Source organism: Cynocephalus volans, chromosome 1, assembly GCF_027409185.1.
Source record: "Cynocephalus volans isolate mCynVol1 chromosome 1, mCynVol1.pri, whole genome shotgun sequence".
Lineage (NCBI taxonomy): Eukaryota > Metazoa > Chordata > Mammalia > Dermoptera > Cynocephalidae > Cynocephalus > Cynocephalus volans.
The window spans coordinates 230,343,815-230,370,705 of record NC_084460.1 but is presented as its reverse complement, the minus strand read 5'-3'; the positions used below and the strand labels follow the sequence as shown (position 1 = coordinate 230,370,705).

The 26,891-nt window shown below is 34.2% G+C and overlaps 1 protein-coding gene across 3 annotated transcripts in view; it reads right to left on the bottom strand.

The window, feature by feature from the left end:
* The window catches only part of SLC4A10 (solute carrier family 4 member 10), a 246,420-nt gene that overhangs the window by 198,354 nt on the left and 21,175 nt on the right, over positions 1-26,891 (bottom strand). For 2 of the 3 annotated variants that reach the window (XM_063092448.1, XM_063092456.1), the window contains exon 2: positions 13,104-13,185. In XM_063092448.1, the coding sequence (XP_062948518.1) occupies positions 13,104-13,185 (82 nt within the window). Of the gene's footprint in view, positions 1-13,103; positions 13,186-26,891 lie in introns of those variants that run through there. The other variant, XM_063092464.1, reaches the window with a different exon arrangement.

Sequence of the window (26,891 nt, the reverse complement as noted above, 5' to 3'; positions counted from 1 at the left end):
GAGCCCATGGTGCCACACAGACTTGACTCAGCTCAGCACCCACTGGGGCTGTGGGTGCTTCCCTCCCAGGCCTTAGACTGAACCCCTGGTGCTGTGTGGGTCTCAGATCACCTCAGCACCTGTTGGTCTTATGAGCACTTCCCTCTGTGCCTAAGACTGAGCCCCCAGTGCCAAATGAGTCTCAGTTCACCTTGGCTTCTGCTGGTCCTGTGGGCACTTACCTCCTGGGCCTTCATAAATTTCCCTTTTACTATGGCTTTTGCTGCATTCAAAAGTTCTGGTAGGTTGTATTCTTATTTTAATGTGTCTCAAGATATTTTCTCATTTTATTTTTGATTTTGTTTTGGCACATTGGTTGTTCAAATGTGTTTTGTTTAATATCCACGTTTGTGAATTTTTCACTTTTCCTGCTGCTGTTGATTTCTAATTTTATCCCATTGTGGTCAGAAATGATACTTAGTATAATTTAGATCTTCTTAATTTATTAAGACTTATTCTCTGGCCTTATATATGGTCTAGAGAATATTGTGCATGTACTTGAGAAGAGTGTGTATTCTCCTGCTATCGGGTAAAATGTTCTTTATGTGTCTATTAGATCCACTTGGTCTATAGTGTTGCTCAAGTCCTCCATTTCCTTACTGATTTTCTGTCGAGGTGTTTTACCTATTTTTGCAAGTGGGGTACTAACGTCTTCTACTGTTATTGTATTGCTGATTACTTCTGTTGAGGATCTGTTAATGTTTGCCTTATTTATTTAGATGCTCTAATGTTGGCTACATTAGTATTCATAATTGTTATATCTTCCTGGTGAATTGATCCTTTTATCATTATAAAATGTCCTTTTCTGTGGTTTTTAGAGGCTGGGAAACATCCAAGGCAGGGGATATAGGAAAAGATTGATTACTGAATACAAAATCACAGCTAGATAGGAAAAATAAATTCTAATGATCTACAGTACTACTAGGTGTCTATAATTAACAATAATTTTATGTTCTCAAGTGGCTAGAAGAAAGGAGCTCAAATCTTCTCATCATAAATAATAAATTTTTATGATGATGAATATGCTAATTACTCTGATTTGATCAGCACATATTGTAGACATGTATTGACATACAACTCTGTACTCTATAAATATATACAACAAATACATGTTAATTACAAAATAAATAAATTTCTTCTTTGTCTCTCATTATAGCTTTTGACAAACTCTATTTTGTCTGATATAAGTGTAGCTATCCCTACACTCTCTTTTTTGACATTTTCATGGAATATCTTTTTCATTCTCTCACTTTCAGCCTGTATTTTTCCTTAAATCTGAAGTGAGTTTCCTGCAGACAGAACATAATAGGGTCACCTTTTTAATTCATTTAGCCACTCTCTTCATTTTGATTGTGAAGTTTAATCCATTTAATTTTAAACTAATAATCAATAGGGGAAAATTTACTATTGTCACTTTGTCAACTGTTTTCTGTTAATCTAGTAGTACTTTTGTTTGTCTTTGCCACTCTTCCTATCTTCCTTTATGTTTTGTTGATATATTGTGTGTTGATAAGCTTTTATTACTTTCTCTTTTTCATTTGTGTAAGTTGTATAGGCATTTTCTTTGTGGTTTATATGAGCGTACTTCAAAATTTCATGGAAAAATAGAATTAAAAGGCAGTATGAGTCCTTCCAGTTACTTTTTGAAGATCTCTCAGAGTTATAGCAATCTATTTTATTTTGATTATAATTTAAGTTCAATCACATACAAAAATATAAACCCCCTTTTTTTTTTTTTTTGTCCTTTTTTTGTGACCGCGCTCAGCCAGTGAGTGAACCGGCCATCCCTATATAGGATCTGAACTTGCGGCAGGAGTGCTGCTGCACTCCCAGCACCACACTCTCCCGAGTGAGCCACGGGGTCGTCCCCAAAAATATAAACCCTTTTAATTCTCCCTCCCATACACATTTTATGTTATTGTTGTGACAATTTATATCTATTTATGTTATATACCAATTAATATAGTTTTTAGTTATTAAAGGTACTATAGTTATTGAAAGCATTTTTGCACTTTTGTCATAACTTTTTTAGTAGAATTAAATGTTACTTACTCACCACTATTATAGTACTACAGCTCTCTATTTGTCTATATATTTACCATTATCAACAAGTTTTATAGTTTCTTATACTCTCATGTTGCTTTTTAGCATCCTTTCATTTCAAGTTGAAGAACTTCCTTTAACATTTCTTGTAGGTAGTTCTGGCTTAATTAGCTTCCTCAGTTTTTGTTTGTCCAAGAAAGAATTTATCTCAACTTTATTGTTGAAAGACAGTTTCTTTGGGTATAGTATTCTTTGTTGCTATTTTTTTTTCTCCTAGCACTTTGTATATATCATACCACTCCCTCTGGTCTACAGAGTTTCTGCTTAGAAATTGGCTTATAGTCTTATACAGTTTCCCTAATACCTAACAAGTCAATTTTCTCTCACTGCTTTCAAAATTCTCTTTTTGTCTTTGACTTTTGAAAATTTGATGATCTATCTAGTTTAAGAAAAATTGCTAGATACCAGGGGAGAATGCAAAGATGTGTGGGATGAAAATTCATTCCTCAAAGAGTCTATAATCAAATAATGAAAATAAGATATGAAAGTACATATATATATAACAATAATTGAGAAAAGTTGTAAACTCAGAGAGGTTTGGAGGAGGAAGATAATTCTTCTCTTGGAAGGGATCAGGTAACACTAATGGATGGGCAGCATAAGCATTCTATTTCTATATGGAGTGAAAACACTAGCAAATGGAAGAGATGAGAAGGCACCAATTTTGTATGAGGCAACATAAAAGATTTTTGAACAGAAAGTCTGTAATAATATTCCTGAGGTTTTACTGCTTCTTCTGTGTTCTCAGACTATAGAAAATTAGCATGAATTATGTTAGAGAGGTTTTCTAAAAACATGGGAAATAACATTTTCTTTCTCTAAATAGGTTTGCTATATATAAATGATGTGGGGAAAAATTCAAACTGTGGGGAAGAATAAGGTAATAACAGGTGTAATGTTAGGAAATAAAGGAATATGAAGGATAAAAGCAGCCATGTTATATCTTACACAAAAATCAACTCAAAATAGATCAAAAACCTGAACATAAAACCCAAAACTGTAAAACTGTTAGAAGAACACATAGGGAAAAGCTTCACAATATTGGATTTGGCAAAAATGTTCTAGATATGACACCAAAAGCACAGGCAATGAAAACACAATATGCAAATTGAACTACTTCAAAATTAAAAATTTCCATGTACCAAAGGGCACAATTAACAGAGTGAAAAGGCAACCTACAAAATGGAAGAAAATATTTGCAAATAATCTCTAATAAGGAGCCAATATCCATAATATATAAAGAACTCCTACAACTGAACAATGAAACAAATAGAATTCTATTTAACCCTATTAATTTTTTTATACTTTTTACAGTTTAACAGGGTTAAATGTCTATTCAAGTTATTTTCCTATTAAAAAATGGACAAAGGATTTCAATAGACACTTCTCCAAAGTTATTCTACAAATTGGCAACAAGCACATAAAAAGATGCTCAACATCACTAATAATCCTAATTATCCTAATAAAGGAAAATGCAAACCAAAACCACAATTAGATATCACCTCGAACCCATTAGGATAACTACCATAAAATTTTTTTTTTAAATAACAAATATTAGCAAGGATGTGGAGAAATTGGAACTCTTGTGCACTGTTGATAGGAATGTAAAATGGTTCAGCTGCTATTGGGATCATATGGTGGTTCCTCAAAAAATAAAAAATAGAATTATCATATGATACGGCAATTCTACTTCTGTGTATAGAGTCAAAAGAATAAAAAGAAAGATCTTGAAGAGATATTTGCACACTCATCTTCACAGCAGCACTATTCACAATAGCCAAGATGTAGAAGCAACTTAAAAGTCCATCATCAGTTGAATGGATAAACAAAATTTGGTACATAGAATGAAATATTATTTGGCCTTATAAAGGAAGGCCACATGCTACAACATGGATGAACCTTGAGGAATTATGCTAAGTGAAGTGTCAGTCACACACAAAAAATAGTACCATATGATTCCACTTATATGAGGTTATCTGAAATAGTCAAATTCATAGAAACACAAGGGAGAATGGTGGTTGTCAGGGACTGGAGAGAGAGAGAAGAGGGGAGTTACGTGTTTATAAAGTTTCAATTTTCAAGACGAAAAAGTTCTGGAGATTGATTGTGTGACAATGTGAATATAAGAGGGTACTTCAAAAAGTTTGTGGAAAAATAGAATTGAAAGATAATACAAATCTTTCCATGAACTTTTTGAATTACTTAATGCTTCTGAACTATATACACTTACAAATGGTTAGGATGGTAAATTTTATTATCCATTTTTTACCACCATAAAAATATTTTTAAAAAAATTAGAAAAAAACAATCTACTTGTTTGACAGTGTTGCCTTGATTGGAAATTGATCAGTCAAATGGCTTAAATGACAGCATATCACATTTAGTTATTGATTTTTCTTCTCTTTATGGTCATTTAATTAGTTAATAGGACATTCTATTTTCAGTGACTTGCTACATTAATTTACCCTTATACCTGCAGAAGATACAACAATGGTCATATCTAAAGAAACATAAAAATAGGGCCGAGCCCGTGGCGCACTTGGTAGAGTGCTGCGCTGGCAGCGCGGCGACGCTCCCGCCGCGGGTTCGGATCCTATATAGGACTGACCGGTGCACTCACTGGCTGAGTGCCGGTCACGAAAAAACGACAAAAAAAAAAAAAAAAAAAAGAAACATAAAAATAAAAAAGTATTTGTTAATTTTTTTTAAAGTCGAGCATCCACATCCATGGTAAGAAAAACCAGACAGGACAAGGGTGAACAATGAAGAGGGGAATGAGGTGTCTAAGAATAACTGAAGTGGCACTTGATTCTTTTGATTAGATTCATGTGGAAACTGACCCCACCTATCTACCCTGGAGTTCCAGTCTCAGTGTAGTGTGGCACTCTCTTTCATGTTGTCTTTTAATCAAATTCACGGAGAAACAGACTCCAGAATGCATCTGTTTTACCAAGACCTCCAACATACTTGCCACTTCCTGTGTGTTTGATCAATAGATCAATATAGTTAACCAAAGTGATTTTCTGCAGAACATCCATTCAGTTCAAATCCTTTTGGACTCTATTGTGACAGAAGGTAGAAGAGTTAACATAGCTCTGGAGCAAGACCCTAGATGTATACTGTTATACTTCCCCATGAATGTTAACTACTTCTGATAATCCTTCTTGATAGTAATAGGGAAAAAATGCATTTTCCAGGTCAACAGCTGCATACCATGTTCTTGAGGCCATGTTAACCCACTCTAGCAAAGATTCCACATCTGATATAGCAGCAGCTGCAATTGGTGCTACCACTTGATTGAATTCGAAGTAGTCCACTATTGTCCTCTAGAATCTGACAAATTTTTGTTGTGGCCAGACTGGTACATACTTCAGGTCTTTAAAGGTGGCACTAACTCTGCCATTCCTCCTCACATGTATTTAATACTATGACCAAAGCAAGTAGTTTCAGAGCCCTCTAATCCACTACTATATTTCTTAACCCCACAGGCTGAAGAACCAATGTGAGGGTCCTGTCAACTACCAAGTATGTCTATTGGTACTATTCAGGGACGTGGGAAATGATCAATGGAGGATTGGGTTCCCCAGAAAATACTCTGAGATAGAGATTTGCATTCAGGGAGTTTGTTGAATATAGCTATCAGCAGTAACACCTGTGAGGATTTATATTAAGCAGAATTTAACACAGAGAGAAGTTGAATTATGGTGCAGTTGCAATAGAGGCCTCAATAGATTTCACAGGCAACTATGAAGCTCAGACAGCCCTTAAGAGTCATCCCAAGATGAGGCAAGGGTGGTAAGATTTTGCACTCCTTATTGTTCATTCATTGAATTTAGTATGCCACAGGGGAGATGCCTCCCATAGACAAGAAGCAGATCCCTTCAGCTGAAGGTAATTCCTGAAGAGGAATTCAGGTGTGAGCCATCAGCAGGCAACACCACTGGCAAACGAAGAAATAAGTGCCTCATTCCTTACAGGAAGATAGTTATGATTCACTATAACATCCACTACTAGGGTTTCCATATTTAGCAAATAAAAAACAATAAAGAAAAATATTACATGGGACATACCTATACTTAAAAGTTATTCATTGCTTATCCAAAATTCAAATTTAACTGGGCATCCTGTATTTTAATTGGCAACACTATCCACTACACATGTACTAAAGGGCAAATAGAAGAAAGAAACTTAAGAATATTAATGAATTTCTCTTTTTGTAATCTTACATTTTAGATAGTGCTAATCGCACACTGACATTGGAGACCAAAAATAAAAATTAGCTAACCTCAACAATTTTTGCTCTATTCAAAACCCTTAGGTTGTCTAATTATAGGGATTCAATGCTCTTCACTACGTTTTACAGAAATAAACATAAGTATGCTTAGAGAGAACACTGTAGCATTATTAAAGAGGCTGGATTGTAGAAAGACAGTACACACTATACAGAAAGAGGAAAAGAACTAGGGCAGTGGCAGTGGAAATGGAAAGGAGGGGATGAGAAGAGACACCCCTGAGATAGAGTTGAAGAATTTACTGAATGCATGACGTACAAAAATAGGTGAACGAAAACTAGTAAAATTGTATTTTCTTGACTTTAGGTAATAGGAGGAAAAGAGATTAAAATAGTACAAGATATATGTAAAAATGTAGGTTTGGAAGGAGAAAATTATATTTTTGACATATCAATGAGTATGTACACTGTACATGAATAAATTAACTAATGTATCACACCAAGCTGTTGTTATTAAGCAGATGATCATTTTCTACTAAATTTATTGCACCTGAGAATTTATAGATATTTTTAACCACTTGGCATTTATACAAGCTGTACTCAGGATGTTAAATTATACCAGTAATTCTGTTAGCTAAATATATGCACACAAATCCTAACAAACACTAATTTTTAAGTTTAAAATCTTAACTGAAAGAAGAGTTTATATTTATAAAATATATTTGTCTACAATAGTGATTTCCAAATCTATTTTATTTAAAATAATTATTGTATATTATTTACATTACTAAAGAAGCTCTTAAAAAGTGGAATACTGCAATCTAATATCAAAATTAGCACACAGAAAGAAATAATTAAGACAGAGCAAAACTAAATGAAATAGAGATCCCAAAAATGATACAAGAGATCAAAGAAACAGAAAGTTGGTTTCTTTGAGAAGATAAACAAAATAGACAAGCCATTAGCTAGGCTAAAAAAAGAAGAGAGAAGATCTAAATAATAATCAGAAATGAAAAAGGTAACATTACAACCAATACCTCAGAAACACAAAGAATCATTATGGACTATTATAAACAACTGTATGCCAACAAATTTGAAAACATGGAGGAAATGGATAAATTTTTGGACACATACAGACTACCAACACTGAACCAAGAACAAATAGAAAACCTGAACAGACCAATAACAAGCAACAAGATTGAAGCAGTAATCAGCAGTCTCCCAACAAAGAAAAGCCCAGGACCAGATGGCTTTGCTGCTGAATTCTACTAGACCTTTAAAGAGTAATTAATACCAATTCTCTTAAACTATTCCAAAAAAATTGAAACAGAGACCTTACTCCCAAACTCATTCTATGAAGCCAGCATCACCCTGATACCAAAACCAGACAAAAATGCAACAAAAAAAACTGAAGGCCAATATCTCTGATGAATATAGATGCAAAAACTTTCAACAAAATATTAGCAATCAGAATACAGCAACACAGTAAAAAAATTATACACCATGATCAAGTGGGATTCATCTGAAGGATGCAAGGATGGTTCAACATACATGAATCAATAAATGTGATATACTACATCAACAAAATCAAGGAGAAAAACCATATAATTATCTCCATAGATGCAGAAAAAAAGCATTTGACAAAATTCAACGTACCTTCATGATACAGGCTCTCAGCAAATTAGAAGGAAAGTATCTAAACACAATAAAAGCCATATGTGACAAACCCACCACCAATATCATCTGGAATGGGGAAAAGCAGAAAGACTTTCTCTTGAGAACAGGACAAGAAAAGGATGCCCACTCTCACAACTCCTATTTACCATAGTGTTGGAAGTACTAGCTAGAGCAAACAGGCAAGAGAAAGAGATAAACAACATCCAGATTGCAAAAGACTAAGTCAAACTGTCCCTGCTTGCAGATGACATGATCCTATATATAGGAAAACCTAAAGACTCTACAAAAAAAAATCTCAGAGCTGATAAACAATGTCAGTAAAGTTTCAGGATAGAAAGTCAACATGTAAAAATCAGTAGCTTTTTCAATACTCCAATAACAAACTAGCAGAAAAAGTAATCAAAAAAGCAAACCAATTTGCAATAGTCACCCAAAAAATAAAATACCTAGGAATCAATTTAGCCAAGGAGGTGAAAGACCTCTACAATGAGAGCTACAAAACACTACTGAAAGAAATTAAAGAAGACACAAAAAGATGGAAAAACATTCCATGTCCTTGGATTCAAAGAATTAATATTGTGAAAATGTCCATACTACCCAAAGCGATCTACAGATTCAATGCAATCCCCCTCCAAATGCCAATAACATTCTTCACAGAAATAGAAAAAACATCCTAACATTCATATGGAACAACAAAAGACCTCAAATAGCCAAAGCAATTCTGAGCTAAATAAATAAAGCCAGAGGCATAACACTATGTGACTTTAAATTATACTACAAAGCTATAGTAACCAAAACAACATGGTCCTGGCATAAAAACAGACACTCAGACTAATGGAACAGAATAGAGAACCTGGAAATCAACCTACATGCTTACAGGCAACTGGTTTTGACAAGGGCAACAGGAACATACACTGGGGAATGGACAGCCTCTTCAATAAGTGGTGCTGTGAAAACTGGACAGCCATATGTAGAAGAATAAAACTAGACCTGTACCTCTCACCATATACCATAATCAACTTAAATGGATTAAAGACATATGTAAGACCCGAAACTATAAACCTGCTAAAAGAAAACATAGGGGAAACACTTCAGGAAGTAGGACTGGGCAAAGTCTTTACGAACAAGGTCCCAAAATGACAGGTAAAAAAGGAAAAACAAACAAATGGGATTATATCAGCTAAAAACCTTCTGCACAGCAAAAGAAACAGTTAACAGGCAAAAAGCCTATAGAATGGTTCAAAATATTTGTAAACTATGCATCTGACATGGGATTAATATCCAGAATATACAAGGAACTCAAACAACTTAACAGTAAAAAAGAGTAACCCAATTAAAAACATGGGCAAAGAAGCTGAATAGGCATTTCTCAAAGGAAGATATACAAATGGCCAACAGAAAGACATAACAGATATTCAACATCACTCAGCATCAGGGAAATGCAAATCAAAACCACATGAAGATATTGTCTCACCCCAGCTAGACTGGCTACTATCAAAAAAACTGAGAATAACAAATGCTGGCATGGATGAGGAGAAAGAGGAACCCTCCAGCACTGTTGGTGGGACCATAAGTTAGTACAACCATTATGGAAAACAGTATGGAGGTTCCTCAAACTACAGATAGAATTGCCATGATTCAGCAATCCCACTACTGAGTGTACAGAAATCATCCCAAAGAAAGAGAAATCATCATATAGAAGAGATACCTGCACTCCCATGTTTATTGCAGTTCTATTTACAATAGTAAGAGTTGGAAACAACCTAAATGTCCATTAACTGTCAACTGGATAAGGAAAATGTGGTATATATGCATAATGGAATATTACTCTGCCATAAAAAGGAATGAAATATTGCAATTTGCAGCAACATGGAGGAACTTAGAGAAACTTATGGTAAGTGAAATAAACCAGATACAGAAAGAGATATACTGCTTGTCCTCTCTCATAAGTGCAAGCTGGAAAAAAAGAAAGAAAGATACAACAATCACAACAGTTCCTTGAAATCTCAAAATTAGAGAATGGAACTGAGGACACAAGACATGGGAAAGGGATAGAGGAAGAGAGATTAGCGAAAAATTGGTAAAGGGACACAAAAATAAAAATGTTTACATTGTGTAATGATAAAATCAAAAGAAAGAAAAGAAATTCATCTTATCAGAAATCTGAAAAAAGTCATTAAGGACACATTGATGCTCAATTCCTGCAGAATCTGGAATTTTTCTGTGCTCTACAGTGTGCTCCTCAGAAAACTCTCAGCATATAGAGGGACAGCTATCACCCAGTTCCTTGGTCATCTTGGTTTAAGATCTTTTTTACAGCCTCTTCTTCCTATAAGGACTTTTCCAGATGCTGAAAACTAGCCTCAAAGGACTTTCATAGCAACAACATACAAGAGGACTGAAATATACATGGTCTAGATTTCTTAATTTTTTGTTTTCTATTTCTATGGGTTTAGTTATCCATTTATTAAAAAAATATTGTTTATTCAATTAAAAATCAAATAAATTAATCCATTTAAGGGAAAAAAAAGTGTAGTTCTTTTCTTTTCCTTTAATTACTTGAATGGAGGAATTACCACCACCCTTACTCTCAGTAATGTTACCTTTCTGACTGGTGCTTTCCTACTTTCTCATTTTATATGATGCTGCCAATTGATTCTTCCTGAATCACGACATCCATCACATCACCCCTGCATTATTTTCTAATTCTGGGTGATCAATCCAGAACTACTAATCGATCTACAAGTTTTTGTGTGCATCACAATAGGACCCTTCACAGCATCCTCAAATGTACGCAAATTTATATGGGCTATTTAGCATGGGCTGGGGAGAGAACATACATTAGAAAATCAATAAAAGTGAGGTTTTTTCCTATTTTCCTTCAAAATGCTAAAATGTACTATTACCAATGACTTAGCCACAATTATTAGCTTCTGGGGTTAAAACACGCACTATAGACAACAGTAAACAGAACAAAATCTGGCTAATCCATTTGTGTTCTACCAATCAGAAATCTCTTTTAATAAACATTGTACACTAACACGTGTATTCCCTAGCCATGCCCAACAAAAGAAAATGTATGTAATATATGTAGAAACAATAATTAAAATTACGTTAGTAAATCTTATTTTTGTATTATGTATTTTTCATCCAAAAGGCCCATTCAGTATTTTACTGTAATTGTTTATAAATTATTAGCTCCTAATTTTCAGTACTATGTGTGGATTATCCATCACAATCTTTAAACCCAAAATGACTTTTCCCCAGAATTAAATACAGATGGTCCCCAACTCAAGATGGTTTGACTTAAAGATTTTTTGACTTTAACGATGGTGCAAAAGTGATATGCTTTCAGTAGAAACTGTATTTCAAGAATCCACACAACCATTCTGTTTTTCACCTTCAGTACAGTATTCAGTAAATTAGATGAGATATTCAACACTTTATTAAAAATAGGCTATGGTTAGATGATTTTGCCCAACTCTAGGCTAATGTAATGGTTCCAGTACATTTAAGGTAGGCAAGGCTAAAATAAACTATGATGTTCTGTAGGTTACGTGTATTAAATGCATTTCCGACTTTTGGTATTTTCACCTTAAGATGGGTTTATCAGATTATAACCCCCATCATGAACTGAGGAGCATCTGTATATTTCTAGGCTAACTTCTTGCTTTGTTAGGTTTTTGGGTGTGTTTTTAGTGAATATAAGCATAGCTTGTCAGGGCATGACATGAACAGAAAGGTAAATATGCAGTTGAAAAAAATGTAATACAATGATATTTTGAATCCAAAGAGAAATTACTTTTATATTCTTCATTACCAGCTTAGATTTTTCAAGTTTTTGCTCCCTTCAATTTAGGTAATGAATGTGGATAGCACAACAAATCATTAGGCCCACCAAATAAATATAACCTTTTCGCACCTGAGTATTTTCTGTGCACCAAACAAAATGTAAGGAACAGAAGGTATAGTTTTTGAAAGTTGTTTCTAAATATTATATTAACTCTCCTGTTATATAACTGTTGTGGCTAAAGGTAAGATCCAAGAACAATAAATTTAATTGTAACCTAAATGGTTACATTACAATGCTTAAAGTGAAAAAGATCTTACTTCTCAGCTCAGTGGGTTATTAAGAGGTGTCTCTAATTATTTGTACTTAAGATTACCTGGGTTTCACTTTTCAATCAAAAGATGACTAATATTATATACCTTGAATCTCACCAGTAACAATTTCTTGTTAAAAAAAAAAATGAGCTAACATTGTGGGTACATTAAATTGTGATGTAACAACAATTGTCAGTATTTCTGTAACTCTCGTGCCAGGTACCATTCAAAGTACTTTCCCCTTAATTCTCATAAAAACCTTAGGAAATATATTCCATTGTTACTCTTAGTTGAGAAAACTGAGGTACAAAGAAGTTAACTGGCTGGCAGAAGATTCTACAGCAAATAAGGAGCAGAACTGGTATTTGAACTAAGTTCACTCTGATTCCAGCGCCTATAGAGTTAACCACTAGACCATACTACCTCCCTGTTGAATATCTGTCCTTTTTCCTATTGACAAGATCACATGTAAATGGTGCCACTACCTCTCTCATTTATACATACATACATATATGAGAAAAACTAGCATGTCAATTGTTCTTAATTCTTTTCCTGTGACAGCCTACTCTGACAACACAGGTTAAATTAGATGTCCCTCCTGCCCTGTATTCACCTTTCACACAACACTTGATATGCTGATATGTCACCATGTTTTCTTTTTATTCCCCAATTGATTGTAATTCCATGAAGAAAGGATTATTGAAAGACTGGCGCACAACACAGTGCCCGGAATATGTACAATGTTATATATGTTAAATATGTTGGATGAATGAATGCTTCTCTTTGTTTGCAGGTCTGCCTATTGGCATTCCAGACCGCACCAAAATAATCATATCTACCCTTCACTATTGCACCACAATTACTTTGATACCAACTTTTGCAATTCTCTACAATGTGAAATACATTTGGAAAGCACACAATAGCTATCCCAAGAAAAAGAATGCCTTACCTTCTAAATCTTCTTTCTCAAAGTGTGTTTTGAGAATAGAACGAGTTCCACCTCTATCCACAATGGCCTCTTCATCATTTCTCTGTGGAATGGGGAGAAAGAAGATTAAATAACATTCATATTATCTTAATTTCAAAAAATAAAACAATATTATCTAATATTTAGGAGTTTAATTCAGTTTAAATCTACTTGTGCATGAGTAGACTATCTGATTATTAAGTGTTGATTTAAAAAGGAATCTAAAATGAATTTGACCACATATTCAGAGAAAGAATATCCTTTCATTTTTCCATGACATCAAAGGCAGTCAAACATTCCAGTTAGCATCTTTTGTTAGTGAGATGAAAAACAGAAAATAACCAGTTATCCTGTCAACATAGTAACATACATTTTTATCCCCAATAAAGAATTCTTGTTAACAAGGTGACATTTTGAACTATACAAGGAAAATATAAAAATCATTAGTATTAACCACCACTAATGCTGCGGTAGGGTGAAATAATTTCACTGACATTAAAAATGGGGTTGGAGGGATCTAGTCCCTTGAAAGCAATTAGTAGCAATTATTAGATAAATGACAAATCTAATTACTTTGCTTCAGTATAATGCATTTCGTTCAAACTACATAGAAAATTATGATCCTGTGCATTACACCTTCACTTAACTTCTATATATTTTTTACCTTTTTAGAATGGCTGGGCAGAGACTATGTCCCTTGAACATTGCACACATACTCAAAACAATATACTCACTAATTTGGTACTCAATAAAACAATAAGGGGAGGGTTAATTATAATCCATTTTTACCATGTGGGAATGGACAAAATTCAAAACACTGAATTAAGTGAGATATAAGCTATTTCCAACTTTTATCTGGTTGTAAACACCTATGTAAAAATTGCCTTAAAAGTGAACACTGAGCACAAAACAAGAAATGAAAAAATCGACTAAAGATGAATGAAGTTTCCAAGATGTTTCTAAGTTTATTCTAGTATATGACTGTTAGAAAAAAAAAAAAAGATTCTTGTTGTTTTCTTTGAAAGCCAAAGAGTATACTGAAGAAGAAAAAAAAAAAACTCATATTTATTTCTATCCATCAACTATACTGGAACATCAAACATTGGGGACCTGTTTTTATTTCATTAAGAAAACAATCTTTGACTAAGTGCCATAATTTGTAGTACTGAAAATAAAAGTTATGGACAGAACAGAGAAAGAGGGAGAAAAAATAGGGCAATGTCTCAATCTTGGGTAATTCTTGTAAACAGGATACATGAAGAATTAGAGTAAGGAGAAAAGAAATAAAAGAAGAATCAATAGTGTGAAGCTACACATAGACTTTAAAAAATCATGTAAAATTATCTTCCAATGTTGTTGTACTTGGACCACATGATCATTGGTAACCTTGACAGGGGGAACATATAAGGAAAATACCAAAGTCAATCCTAACAAATGAAAATAATGAGGTAATCTATGGCGAAGAAATGGGGAGAGAGGATATAGATCATTGTCCTGAAAGACACTGCTAATTCTTCTCAGGACCCACTCCCACCACCCCTTTTTGCTTCTAGAACTATAAACAGACTTAAGCCCCAGCAGGCCATGAAAGGTAAGGTACAAAATGTGGATCATGAGGAGTTTAACTATACTCCAAAATGACTGCAAGATTTTTCCAGTTTATACAGGCAAAAATCTGGGGAATGGATATTAAAGGTGTGGGATAATGGTGGAAGGAATATAAAGGAAGTATAGGCTGAATTTATTGATATGGGCTCACTAAGCAGAGATTCCAAATTCAATGTTGTAGCTCAGAGATAGAAAGGGCTTTAAGAGTTTGGTTGGTTGGGTAAAACATGGACCAAAAGATGGTCTATACTAAATGAAGTTGAAATGTCAGAGATGTCATGGTATAATGGAGAGGAAAGTGTCCAAAAGTTTAGGGAGATTGAAATGTTAAAGTGGATATATCATAAAAGGCCTGCTCACCCATGCCAGGAGGGTTCAGAGGACACACCCTACTTGATGGCTGTGCGAAATAAATTTGTGAAGGAAACCCCAGTATCCTTGAAGAACTCTGTGGTCTTTCTTCTCTGTAGGTCAGGAATTAAAATGGAAAATGCTGTCCTCTCCTCAAACTGGGATCCTTAAGTGCAAGGAGGTAATTAGATCCAAGGGGAGCAGGGGCCAAGTGATAGCACTTAATGGGCAGACAAGATTGGTGTGCTTACCATATGGACAGCAGAGTTAAAACAGTAATCAGGATAGTCTTACTCACATAGACCTATGGTGTTGCCTGGTTGATCAAGGTGTCCCTAGAAGTGAAATAGATGGGCAGTCTACTAAATTCTTATTTTATCTGTATAAGCAAAAAAGTTTTAGGTCAAGTGAACAGAAGTCTAACTTCAACTATCAAAACAGAGAGTCATGGTCAATTAATTCCCATACTTGAGCCAATTTAGAAACCCAGAATCCCTTGAATGAAGGAAAGGCCAGGTCCACTTGAGAAAGGACACTGCTACACTGCCAAAAATGTATTGTCTTTCACACAGCCTTCCCCAAAGGGATCTATTGCCTTTTACCAGGGTGGCTGTGCAAAAAAGTCACAAAAAAGGACAAAAAAGTCCTTGAGGAAAAGGAAATAATCAGACTTTTGGGAGATTACTGGACATTGGCTTTGAACTGACACTAATCCCGGCAGACTATGACCCACCAGTCAGAGTAAAGGCTCATGGATATCAGATAATTAATGGAGTTAGTCCATCTCACCATAGGTCCACTGGGGTCTTGAACACATCCTATGGTTATTTCCCCAGTTCCAGAATGAATAATTGAAAGATACGCAGGTTATAATTAGAGGAGTCTTCAAAATTAGATTAGCGTTTTTCTTTCCAAGTCAGTTAGACCTTTGTATGTTTGAAGGTTAAAGGTAATGTGCCATTACAGAGGAGAACTGAGATGCTAGGGAAGAAGTAAATGAAAAATCCCCCTGGCCCAGAAGCCAGGAAAGAATATGACACTGATCTAAGCACTTATCGACTAGCATTAGAAATAGGGAATCTTTTCTGAGATTTGGAAAGATGATTGGGAGGGTTGTTATACAGTCAGAGATGTTCTGAAGAAACAAAGAGAAAGGGTAGGTGAGGAAGCTTCTACTAGGTGGCTTTGTTTATTGGGCAAACTGAAAGGTGACATCCTCAAATAGAGTAGTAGAGTACATGAAGGAATTGAGCCATGGTGAGGAATAAAACTTTCAAATTCCTTTGGAGAATGTTTTGGTTGACATTATTAGCACCTTTTTAATGATAATCAGAATAGATAACTATTCCCAGGTGCTCTAATTTAAGATGGCCAATGCAAAGGATTCTAAGAAAAAAAATACCACAATACTTTCTATTTCCTTTAGGTAAAGCATTAAAGACAGTTAAAACCCCTGTAAGAGCATAGTATAGCAAGTTGCACCATTCCTAGACATTAACATGTGTTTCCAATGAGCTTTTCTGATTAGTTATTAATGTCTTAGGAATGTCTTCATAGAATTTAGATACTAGCCTGCTAAATGAGGTGGGAGTTACATAGTTAACTGTTTTCCTATTTATAAAGATGAAATGAAAGCAGTGTTAAAACACGAAACAGATATTATAGTCAGATGTCTAAGCGGGGAAAACTGTACCTCACACACATTCTGTTTTACATCAAATAAAGTTTTAAAATTCTCATGTCTGCAAAAAGTCCTGAATTATTTACATATATAAATGCTTTTTAATTCCTCAACATGATCTTGATAAGATTTGGACTACAGGTCCAAAACTGGAAATTAATAATAAGCAAAACTCTGGAAAATATACAAATACATGGAAACTAAACAATAGGCTCCTGAAAGACTATGGGTCCAAGAAGAAATTAAACAGGAAATCAAAAACTTTCTTGAAACCAATGAAAATAAAGATACATCATACCAAAACCTGTGGGATACTGCAAAAGCAGTACTGAAAGGCAAATTTATTGCAATAAATGCTTACATCAAAAGAACAGAAAGACTTCAAATAAACAACCTAATGCTATGCCTCACAGAACTTGAAAAACAGCAACAATCCAAACGTAAAGGTAGTAGACAGAAAGAAATAATTAAGATCAGAGCAGAACTAAATGAAATAGAGACCCAAAAACAATAGAAAAGATTAACAAAAAGTTGGTTTTCCAAAAAGATAAATAAAATAGACAAACCATTGGCTAAGTTAACAAAAAAAAAAAAGAGAGAAGACCCAAATAACAAAAATCAGAAATGAAAAGGGAAACATTACAACTGATACCACAGAAATACAAAGAATCATTAGAGACTGTTATAAACAAGTGTATGACAACAAATATTAAAATCTAGAAGATACGGACAAGTTTCTAGACACATACAAACTACCCATACTGAACCAAGAAGAGATCGAAAACCTGAACAGACCAATAACAAGCAACAAGATTGAAGCAGTAATCAGCAATCTTCCAATGAAGAAAAGTCCAGGTCTGGATGGCTTTACAGCTGAATTTTATCAAGCTTTTAAAGAGGAGTTAATACCAATTCTCCTCAAAGTATTCCAAAAAATTGAAACAGAAGCTACTTTCCCAAACTCGTTCTATGATGCCAACATAACTCTGATACCAAAACCTGATAAAGACACAACAAAAAAAGAAAATTGCAAGCCAATATCATTGATGAACACAGATGCAAAAATCCTCAACAAAATATTAGCAACCAAAATACAGCAACACATTAAAAAAAATTATACACCATGATCAAGTAGGATTCATTCCAGGGATGCAAGGATAGTTCAACATACAAAAGTCAATAAATATGGTACATCACATCAACAAACTCAAGGACAAAGGCCATATGATTATCTCAATAGATGCTGAAAAAGCATTTGACAAAATTCAACATTGCTTTATAATAAAGACTCTCAGCAAATTAGGTACAGAAGGAAAGTATCTCAACACAATAAAAGCCATTTATGACAAGCCCACCACCATTATCATTCTGAATGGGGAAAAACTGAGTGCCTTTCCCTTAAGATCAGGAACGAGACAAGGATGCCCACTCACACTCTCATCAACAAATGGGACTATATCAAACTAAAAAGCTTCTGCACAGCAAAGGAAACAATCAACAGAGTGAAATGACAACCTACAGAGTGGGAGAAAATTTTTGCTAACTATACATCTGACAAGGGATTAATATCCATAATATACAAAAAACTCAAGCAAATACACAGTTAAAAGACAAATGACCCAATTAAAAAATGGGCAAAGGAGCTGAATAGACATTTTTCAAAGGAAGACATACAAATGGCCAACAGGTACATGAAAAAATGCTCAACATCACTAGTCATCAGGGAAATGCAAATTAAAATCTACACTGAGATACCACCTCACCCCAGTTAGATTGGCTATATTAAAAAAGATGGTGAATAACAAATGCTGGCGAGGGTGTGGTGAGAAGGGAATGCTCCTGTACTGTTGATGGGAGTGTAAATTAGTACAGCCACTATGGAAAACAGTATGGAGGTTTCTCAAACAACTATAGATAGATCTTCCATATGATCCAGCAATCCCACTTCTGTGTATATACCCAGAGGAATGGAAATCATCATGTCAAAGGGATACCTGCTTTCCCATGTTCATCGCAGCTCTGTTTACAATAGCCAAGACATGGAACCAACCTAAATGTCCATTGATGGATGAATGGATAAGGAAATTGTGGTATACATATACCATGGAATACTACACTGCCATAAAAAAGAATTAAATTCTCCCATTTGCAGCAACATTGATGAGCTTGGAGAAACTTATGTTGAGTGAAATAAGCAAAGCACAGAGAGATAAATACCACATGTACTCACTCATAAGTGGGAGCTAAGAGAGAAAGAAGGAAGGAAGGAAAGACCACAGTTTGGACTTACAAATAGAGAGAACATACCTTGGTATACAAAATGGAGTGGAGGAGGCAACGAGGAGGGGGAGGCAGGTTGGGTTAATTGGGTGGGGGACACAGGGTACAAACACAATTTGTGGTAATGGGCAGGCTGCCAGTATGAATCTGGCCTTCACATTTTGGGCACGAGGGGTGACAATCAGCTTTGTATCTCATGAATATTCATAACAAATAAATAAACAAATAAAATTAAAATGGTTAATTACTCTCAAGTCCTTGAAAAAAACAAAGATTTGGACTCCATGTTTTACAAATCAGTACTTTCAGGTAAATTATGATAGATATATTGCAACCTAGGAAGACCAGCTCTCATGTGCTTCACACAGCAAAATATACATGTCAGTGGAAGGACATGTTTTTTAGCCTATGGTCCTGTGTCTTTCTGATGTGCTGAAACAGGTCAGAGCAAAGTGTCTGAAATCTGACTTAAAGAAATATACAGTATGAGAGAAAATTAGAGAATAAATTAAAATGAACATAGGATTCAGAGGCCATTGCTGCTCTTTGGCAAAGTTTAAAAAATCTGTCAGTTTGAGCAATAAAAGCAATAAAAAATATAAAGACAGGATTTACATAATTTTCCTAAACCAGACAAATGCAAGTTTCAGTCTATTTAGAGCTGTTATTGATAGATTTACAAATCAAATGTATCATCTGTACAAGACATATGCAAAAATATGTCACATTGAAATACATCTCTGCCTTCTGAGATGTTGTTAGGCAGAATGTCAAAACCTTAGTCATGTGTCCATTTTCAAAGGTCAGAAGGAGTGCTATTTCACTATTTGTTACAATGGCAGTCTCTTAAAAACAATTGCAAAAGGAAAAGTTTTATATGGAAGATAAGAAGATGTTTTTCCTATACAATAAAACATTTAATTTTTATTTCAAGGACTGAATCAATTTTCAACCATTTTCAATTATCCAAAATGGCTCTTCTCCTTTTTTCATATAAAGTATGTGCTGCCCTCAAATAAAGATAATTCTCTTGAATTGCTAATGGAAAGAAATTGAGGTAAAGTAAAATTTGTAGCAAAAGTAGAAGTGGCATCTAAATTTTGAAAATAGTTGATAATTGCTATACAAGTTGCAAGTAGAAATGACTTGATTTTAATATTTCTTTGAAAGGGAAAATAACTAGAAGCTAGAAAATGAATATAATTCAGTGTGTCTCATTGTGAATCTTCTTATACATTATGCTTTTTAAATACTCACTAGATGTTCCATAAAACCATCAAATGTATGATCTTTTAGGCTGAAAATTCTCAAGATACAAATTAATGTGATTACTTGTATTGGAAGTTCTCTACTTTTGTTATGATTTAAAAAATTATTTCAATATTATTCAAGATTTTTTAATAGAGCATTTCCAGTCCTTGTTTTTGCCAAGATCAAGTAAACATGGGCTATGATTAAGGGAACACAGAGGGGCATACAGCACTGGTTACCAGACTTCGTGGTTACCCCAAATATGCTAGTAAGATAAATTTTAACTTAATTTTGTACTGCGTTACTTGCTTTAGATTTGTTGAGTATCAGAAACATTAATGCACCCTAATTTCCACATGTTATTTATTCACTTAGGAGCAAATTGTAGCACTGTGTAGGGAAGATAATGCAAATACATTACACTGCCCCTCAATAAAATTTACCCTTGCTATATCTTGGGGGGAACGTTTATAAGTTGATTTATTCCAGTAAGTAGTAGAGGAAAATGTTTTAAAAATTTGGGGGGCATGACTCCTAGTGAGAAATACATTTTACATATCATAACATAGTCACATATTCATATATACGTAACCAAAACGAGTTTCAGAAATTGATACTTATCCTTACTATAAACAAAGCACTCTGATATTCTCCATCCTATTCAAAATATTTTCTATTTCATTTAAAAATACTAGTCACTTTCCATTAATTTTTTTTCAGGATTTAATAATGGGTTATGACCTGCAATTTGAAAAACATTGGTATAGACTGTGGCCGTGGAACAGAGAAATAGTAACTAATCCACATAGAAATCACATCTTAAGTCCAACTACATAGGCTTCTAACCAAATGAACAAATAATGATTTGTTACTTTTCAAGTTAATATTTTTCAATTTTTCAAGTTTCAGTCATGTTAAGTTTAGAAACATATTATTTATAATTGCATAAATCATATATCTTTTGCTGAATTATTTTGACTTTTTTCTCCTTTCATCAGAAAAGTAATGGTTTACTCTTCCTAATTCCACTGAAGTACATATCTCCCATGCCTCCTCAAGTAAGAGCAAAGAGTATTATCTACATCCTTGCTCCAGTTAAACCCTGCTTATAACCACACAGAATCTGTATTCATCCATTTGAAAGGCAAACTTCAGGTACTTGGCAGATGCCAAAAGCACTCTATGATTTTCTGCAATTTGATGACTTCTGAACAGTAAGACATTTGTGTTTGGAATCCAAATGTATAAAAATGTAAATTAGGAACATCTCTACCTCCAAAATAATCTTTTAAAGGGAAGAGTTGTTGCTGCTGTTGTTATTTTTTACTAATAGTTTGTTACTATTTACAAATATTAGAGAGTAATAGCAGAAAAAAGAGCTTTCTAGCTCAGCTCTCTCATTTGAAGTGTCCTTGAACCAGTGCATTCTCTCGCAGAAGAACAACTAATATGGGCCAGCATATTTGTTGAACTGTTCAGACAAAAACAATTAACAATTTTTTCTAGAATTGTTTGTGAATATCATTAAGCTCTCTATAAATATGTAAATAATGCATTGTTTTGATTTACCACAATTCTTATCCAGTCTTCAAAGAAATATAATTTGTCCAGTTTTGCAAAATAAAATCTAATGGTAATGCCATGAGCAGAAAAATTCAAATTTTTTCATGTCCATTATATAATCCTTTTAGTAATTTTCTTTGTATTCTAGGATGGATTAACAGAAAACAAAGCAGGTCATTTTCAATTTGGAATTCTTCCTTCTCTGGAACTATTTCCATCCCTGCCCCTCTCCCTGTGCTTTCCTCTCCTTATAGAACCCCATTTTTATTGGTTTTTGGTTTATCGTTCCTTCATTACCACTGGTAATATAAGCAAATATGTTTACATATTCATATAACTCCCTTTATTAAGCATAACATAGCATCCAAGAAACAATTTTCTGTACTTTGCTTTTTTTACTTAGCAATATGTCCTAGAAATTATTTACATAAGTATATAGAAATTATTTTTATTCATTTTTATAGCGGCATAATACTCCATTGTATGAATGTACCATAGTTTATTCAACCAGTTACCTATTGATGGACATTGGGATTGCCTTCATTCTTTTACTATTACAATTATTGGCAATGAATATCCTTGTACAAATATCATTTTGTATTTTTGCCAGTTTATTTTTTGAGATTAGACGAATTTGCTAGATGCTCCAAATTCTCCTCTATAAGGTTATATCCACCTGCATCATTTATTACATCAATTTTTAAAAAACAACCATCTTTTCTGCCTTTTTATTAGGTATTAGGATAGTATTGTGTGCTGTATATTTTCCACTCTTACAAATCCACTCTCCACTCCTCTCCATCATGCTCTGTCTTTATGGACTGCATCACCAGGTTCCTTGCCTTCTAGCTTCCTATTGAGTTCAACCAATGAGATATAATGGCAGAGGACTAGAAGAGGGGAGGAGAAAGACATGGTTTCTGTTTGGTCATAGTCTGGCAATGGCAGCTTTCCTCTATCAGCTACCAAAGCTTTTGTCATATGACTCTTTTAGAGTGATAGCTTGTGCCAGTTTGCATTAACTGCTTCCACACCTTGCTCTTATAGTCCTAGGTACCAGTAGTAACAGATTTCCGCTGTTGCAAGTCCCTAGCATTTCACTAACTCTAGTTGATTTCCCCTTACCCTGCCCACACCTTTATAAGTAGTCCCTTCAGTAAACTCTTTTTATCACCCCTTCTAAGTGACCATCTGTTTCCTGCTGTGAAACTGACCTTTACATATGAGTCAGATTTATTTTAATAATTAAAAGTTCATGACCTCAAATTTTGCAGAAATGGACATGGAATCAAAATGGCAACCTACATACATGCATTTGACTAAGAAATATCTATCAAAAAATACTGCCAAACAAAGGATAGAGTGAAAATGGTGGGAAAGAGACTCCAGTTGATCAAAGAACTCTTAACAGCATGATTAACTCAAAATTGCTTAATTTCTGTCAGAAATGAAATAGAGGGTATGGAGTAAACTTCTAGATGTGTAAAAGGAAGTGAACAAGAGTAACTAATAAAATATAAGTATGGAACACTTTCAACGAAGAGTTCCCATAACTCAAGGAATATATAGTTTCTCTCAATCCACGGCTTAGTACTTTGGCTAATATGAATAAAACATTTTATAATACTAACTTAAGGGGTTGGAGAAATATATGGACACATGTATTTTATAAACATGACCTAAGAGCTAGTTTTTAAGTGTTTAGTATTTCCAAAGACTCTAAACTTGTCAATTTTCATTAATGTTAAAATATTTCATAGAAAGCTAAGGTTAATTTTACTCATTTCACTATGTTAAAACATGTATTTTCCAGACTTGCACCATCTCACATGTGACATTATTTTCATACCCAACTTTAATAATGTTTTGCTACTGTTTCAGTAAATAACAGATGCAGGATTTCAACTTCTTGGTTTTCTTATCCATCTCATTACTTTTATTTTAAATTATGAAATTAAGAAAATTGAACATTAGCATTTAGACTCAATGTTAATATTCAACAAATGCATTCATTATTTACTCTAGAGTCATTCCATTTTTTCATTACCATGTAAGTTAAAATACAATATAAATAAAAGGCTCAACTGCCTAACCTCTAATTGTTTTTATTTTAATTTTTTTTAAAGTTTATTCTTTAATTGAAACATATTGACCATATACATTTATGGGATACAGAGTTATTTTTCAATACATGTATACAATGTGTGATGATCAATTCAGAGTAATTATCATTGCACAATTTTATTATGTTGTTTTGAATTGGACAATATATGTGAAAACATCAGCTCACAAATTGGCATGTCATAGGATTTCTTAAATACTAGCTAAACTGAAACCTAAGCATAAGTCAGCCTAACTTTTAATTTCACTGAACATATTATAGTTCTATAAAATAAATGAACCCATCTCTTTTTATTAGCACATGACTTTGAAATTAGGTTTTTAAAATCTGGTATCTATTCTGATACAGAATATCATATTAATTAAATAATATGAAAAATGTTTCTTCTAAAATAGCCCAATAAATTACTCTTTGTCTTTTTCTGTGTATTTTTATTAAAGAAGCACTTCAGTTTCTTTCTAAAGTATCTAATTGGGGAGTTGGCAACAAAAATTGTTAGAAACCAACAAAATTAGGTTTCATTTACTTATGCAAAGTAAATGCGTTGTTTCATCTTTACACATACAAGAAAAAATAGAACTGAGAATAAGAAGTAAAAGCCTCTGTTGTAGGAACAGTGTTAAGAAGGCATGAAATAAATCATCACATAAAAATCTCAAAGTTTTTTTTATCTCATGTACTTGGGAAACTCCACCCTTGCAAACTTGAAAGACCACTGGGGGCATCACACATTTAGGTCAAGGAGACTCTGGTTTGCTGAAATAGAATAGTTCCGAGTCAAGTTCAGGGTGAAAGTTTCAGGGGTAAAAGTCTTCCAGTGCTGGAGCTACTTCTGGGTCAGGATTAATTTCATTACAACATACAGTATTATATTTATGTCTGCCATGGTGACCTAAGGAATACTATTTATCCTAATGGACCTAACATCTGATAGCTTAAGGATAAAAGGTGCTTGAGAAGTTAAGGACAGTTTTTAATTAGTCAAAGTAATTTAAAGGGTAGTGATACCTGCTTTATTTTTCTACCGGGTTCATTTGCTTTTAATTCTGGATTTGATTCCTGACTTGTTCTTAAGAGTCCTTCTGGAGCCTTAATTCTGCCTGTGAACTCAGTTTTGTACCCAGAACGAGATATTAACTGGTGCTAGATTTCCTTATTGTTGCCTTATGCTGTCTTCATGTTGCTTGCCCATAAATGCTCTAGGACAAGGCTCTTTCTATTTTGCAGGCTTTCCTTTATTTGTCCTGTTTCGTCCTTCCCTAAGCATCTGCCACATCCCCCATGAGTTTGTTTGGTGCCCAAGTCCAAGTTCTGGCTGGTATAACTTATCCTTCTGCTGCTGATTCTCCCATTCTGGAGGTATCAGAAAGACAGTGTTAGATAGATGCTAACAGTTTTATGGATTTAAGTCTTATTTTAATGGATTCCTAGCTGTGTGACTTTGGGTATTTTATGTAATCTCTCTGTGTCTTGAGTGACACATAAAGTTCACAAATTTGTCCGGAAAGTAATAAGTTCTCAATAAATGTTATTTATTATTAATATTATTACTTGTATTACTAAGATGACAAAAATCAATAAATCCTGGTTCCTACTGAGATCACAGACTTCATGTAAGTACGATAGTATGGTGGTATTGTGAAAGAAATACATACGACTTACACTTGGCCATAAAGATTATTATTTTTCTCTGAGAAAGCCAGTAAAGACTCCATTAAAAGAGATACTTAAGCTGATTTTTAACAGATAAATTAATCTTTGCCAGACTGGCAAGAGGGCAAAGAGGGTAGTTTGGTCATAAGTATCAAGACAAGAGCCTAGTTATCTGAATAAGAATGAAAGACATGAGTGAACCCCAGAGCAAGGCTGACAGGCTAGTAAATGACCAAGCTACTGATTTGGTTCTCCTTATGGTCCTAATGCCTGAAAGAAAAACTTCTCCCAAAACCTGGGATAGGATTGAAAATCCTGATGTGGAAAAAGTAGACTTTGAGAAATTACGTGTGCATGTCTATGTGTATAATTCTTAAGATTAAAAACTCCATGGATGGGCAAAACAATTAACTGAACAGATGATATAAGAATTAGGGAATCAGGAAAAAGGTCTCAAGAAAATACATAGAACCTAACACAGAATGACAAAAATACAAAAAATACAAAAGAAATAATTAAAAAGATGGAGGATAATATGAGAAAGTCTAACATATACCTAACTGGAGTTCTAGAAAATAAGAGTAGGGAGAGAGTGAGAGAGAAGTACTACCTTAAAATAATAGGTGAAAATTTTCCAAAATTGATAAAAGACATGAATTCTCAGATTCTCAGAATCACAATGAATGACGAACAGGATAATTAAAAGAAAATTCACACCTACACATATCATGTGAAACTGTGTAATGACACATTTTTAGTGCAGGAGGGGGAAAAATTACCTACAAAGGAATTACAAAATGTTTTAGTCCATTTTGTGTTGCTATAACATAAATACCTGAGACTGGGTAATTTATAAAGGAAAGAGGTTTATTTGGCTTACGATTCTGGGACAGCTGCATCTGGCACAGGCCTCAGGCTGCTTCTACTCGTGGCAGAAAGTGGCAGGCAACCGGCAGGTACAAGCAGATCACATGGCAAGAGAGGAAGCAAGAGAGAGAGAGAAGGTGCCAGGGTCCTTTAAACAATCAGCTCTGGCAGTAACTAACAGAGGGAGAACTCACTCACTACCCCTCCTCCTCCAGCGAGAGCATTAATCCATTCATGAGGGATACGACCCCATGACTCAATCAGTTTCCAACACTGCCACATTGGGGATCAAATTTCCACATGAGTTTTGGAGGGGGCAACACATCCAAACTCCATCACAAATTTACAGAAGTAGAAGCCAGATGACAGTAAGGTAATATCTTTAAGATACCAA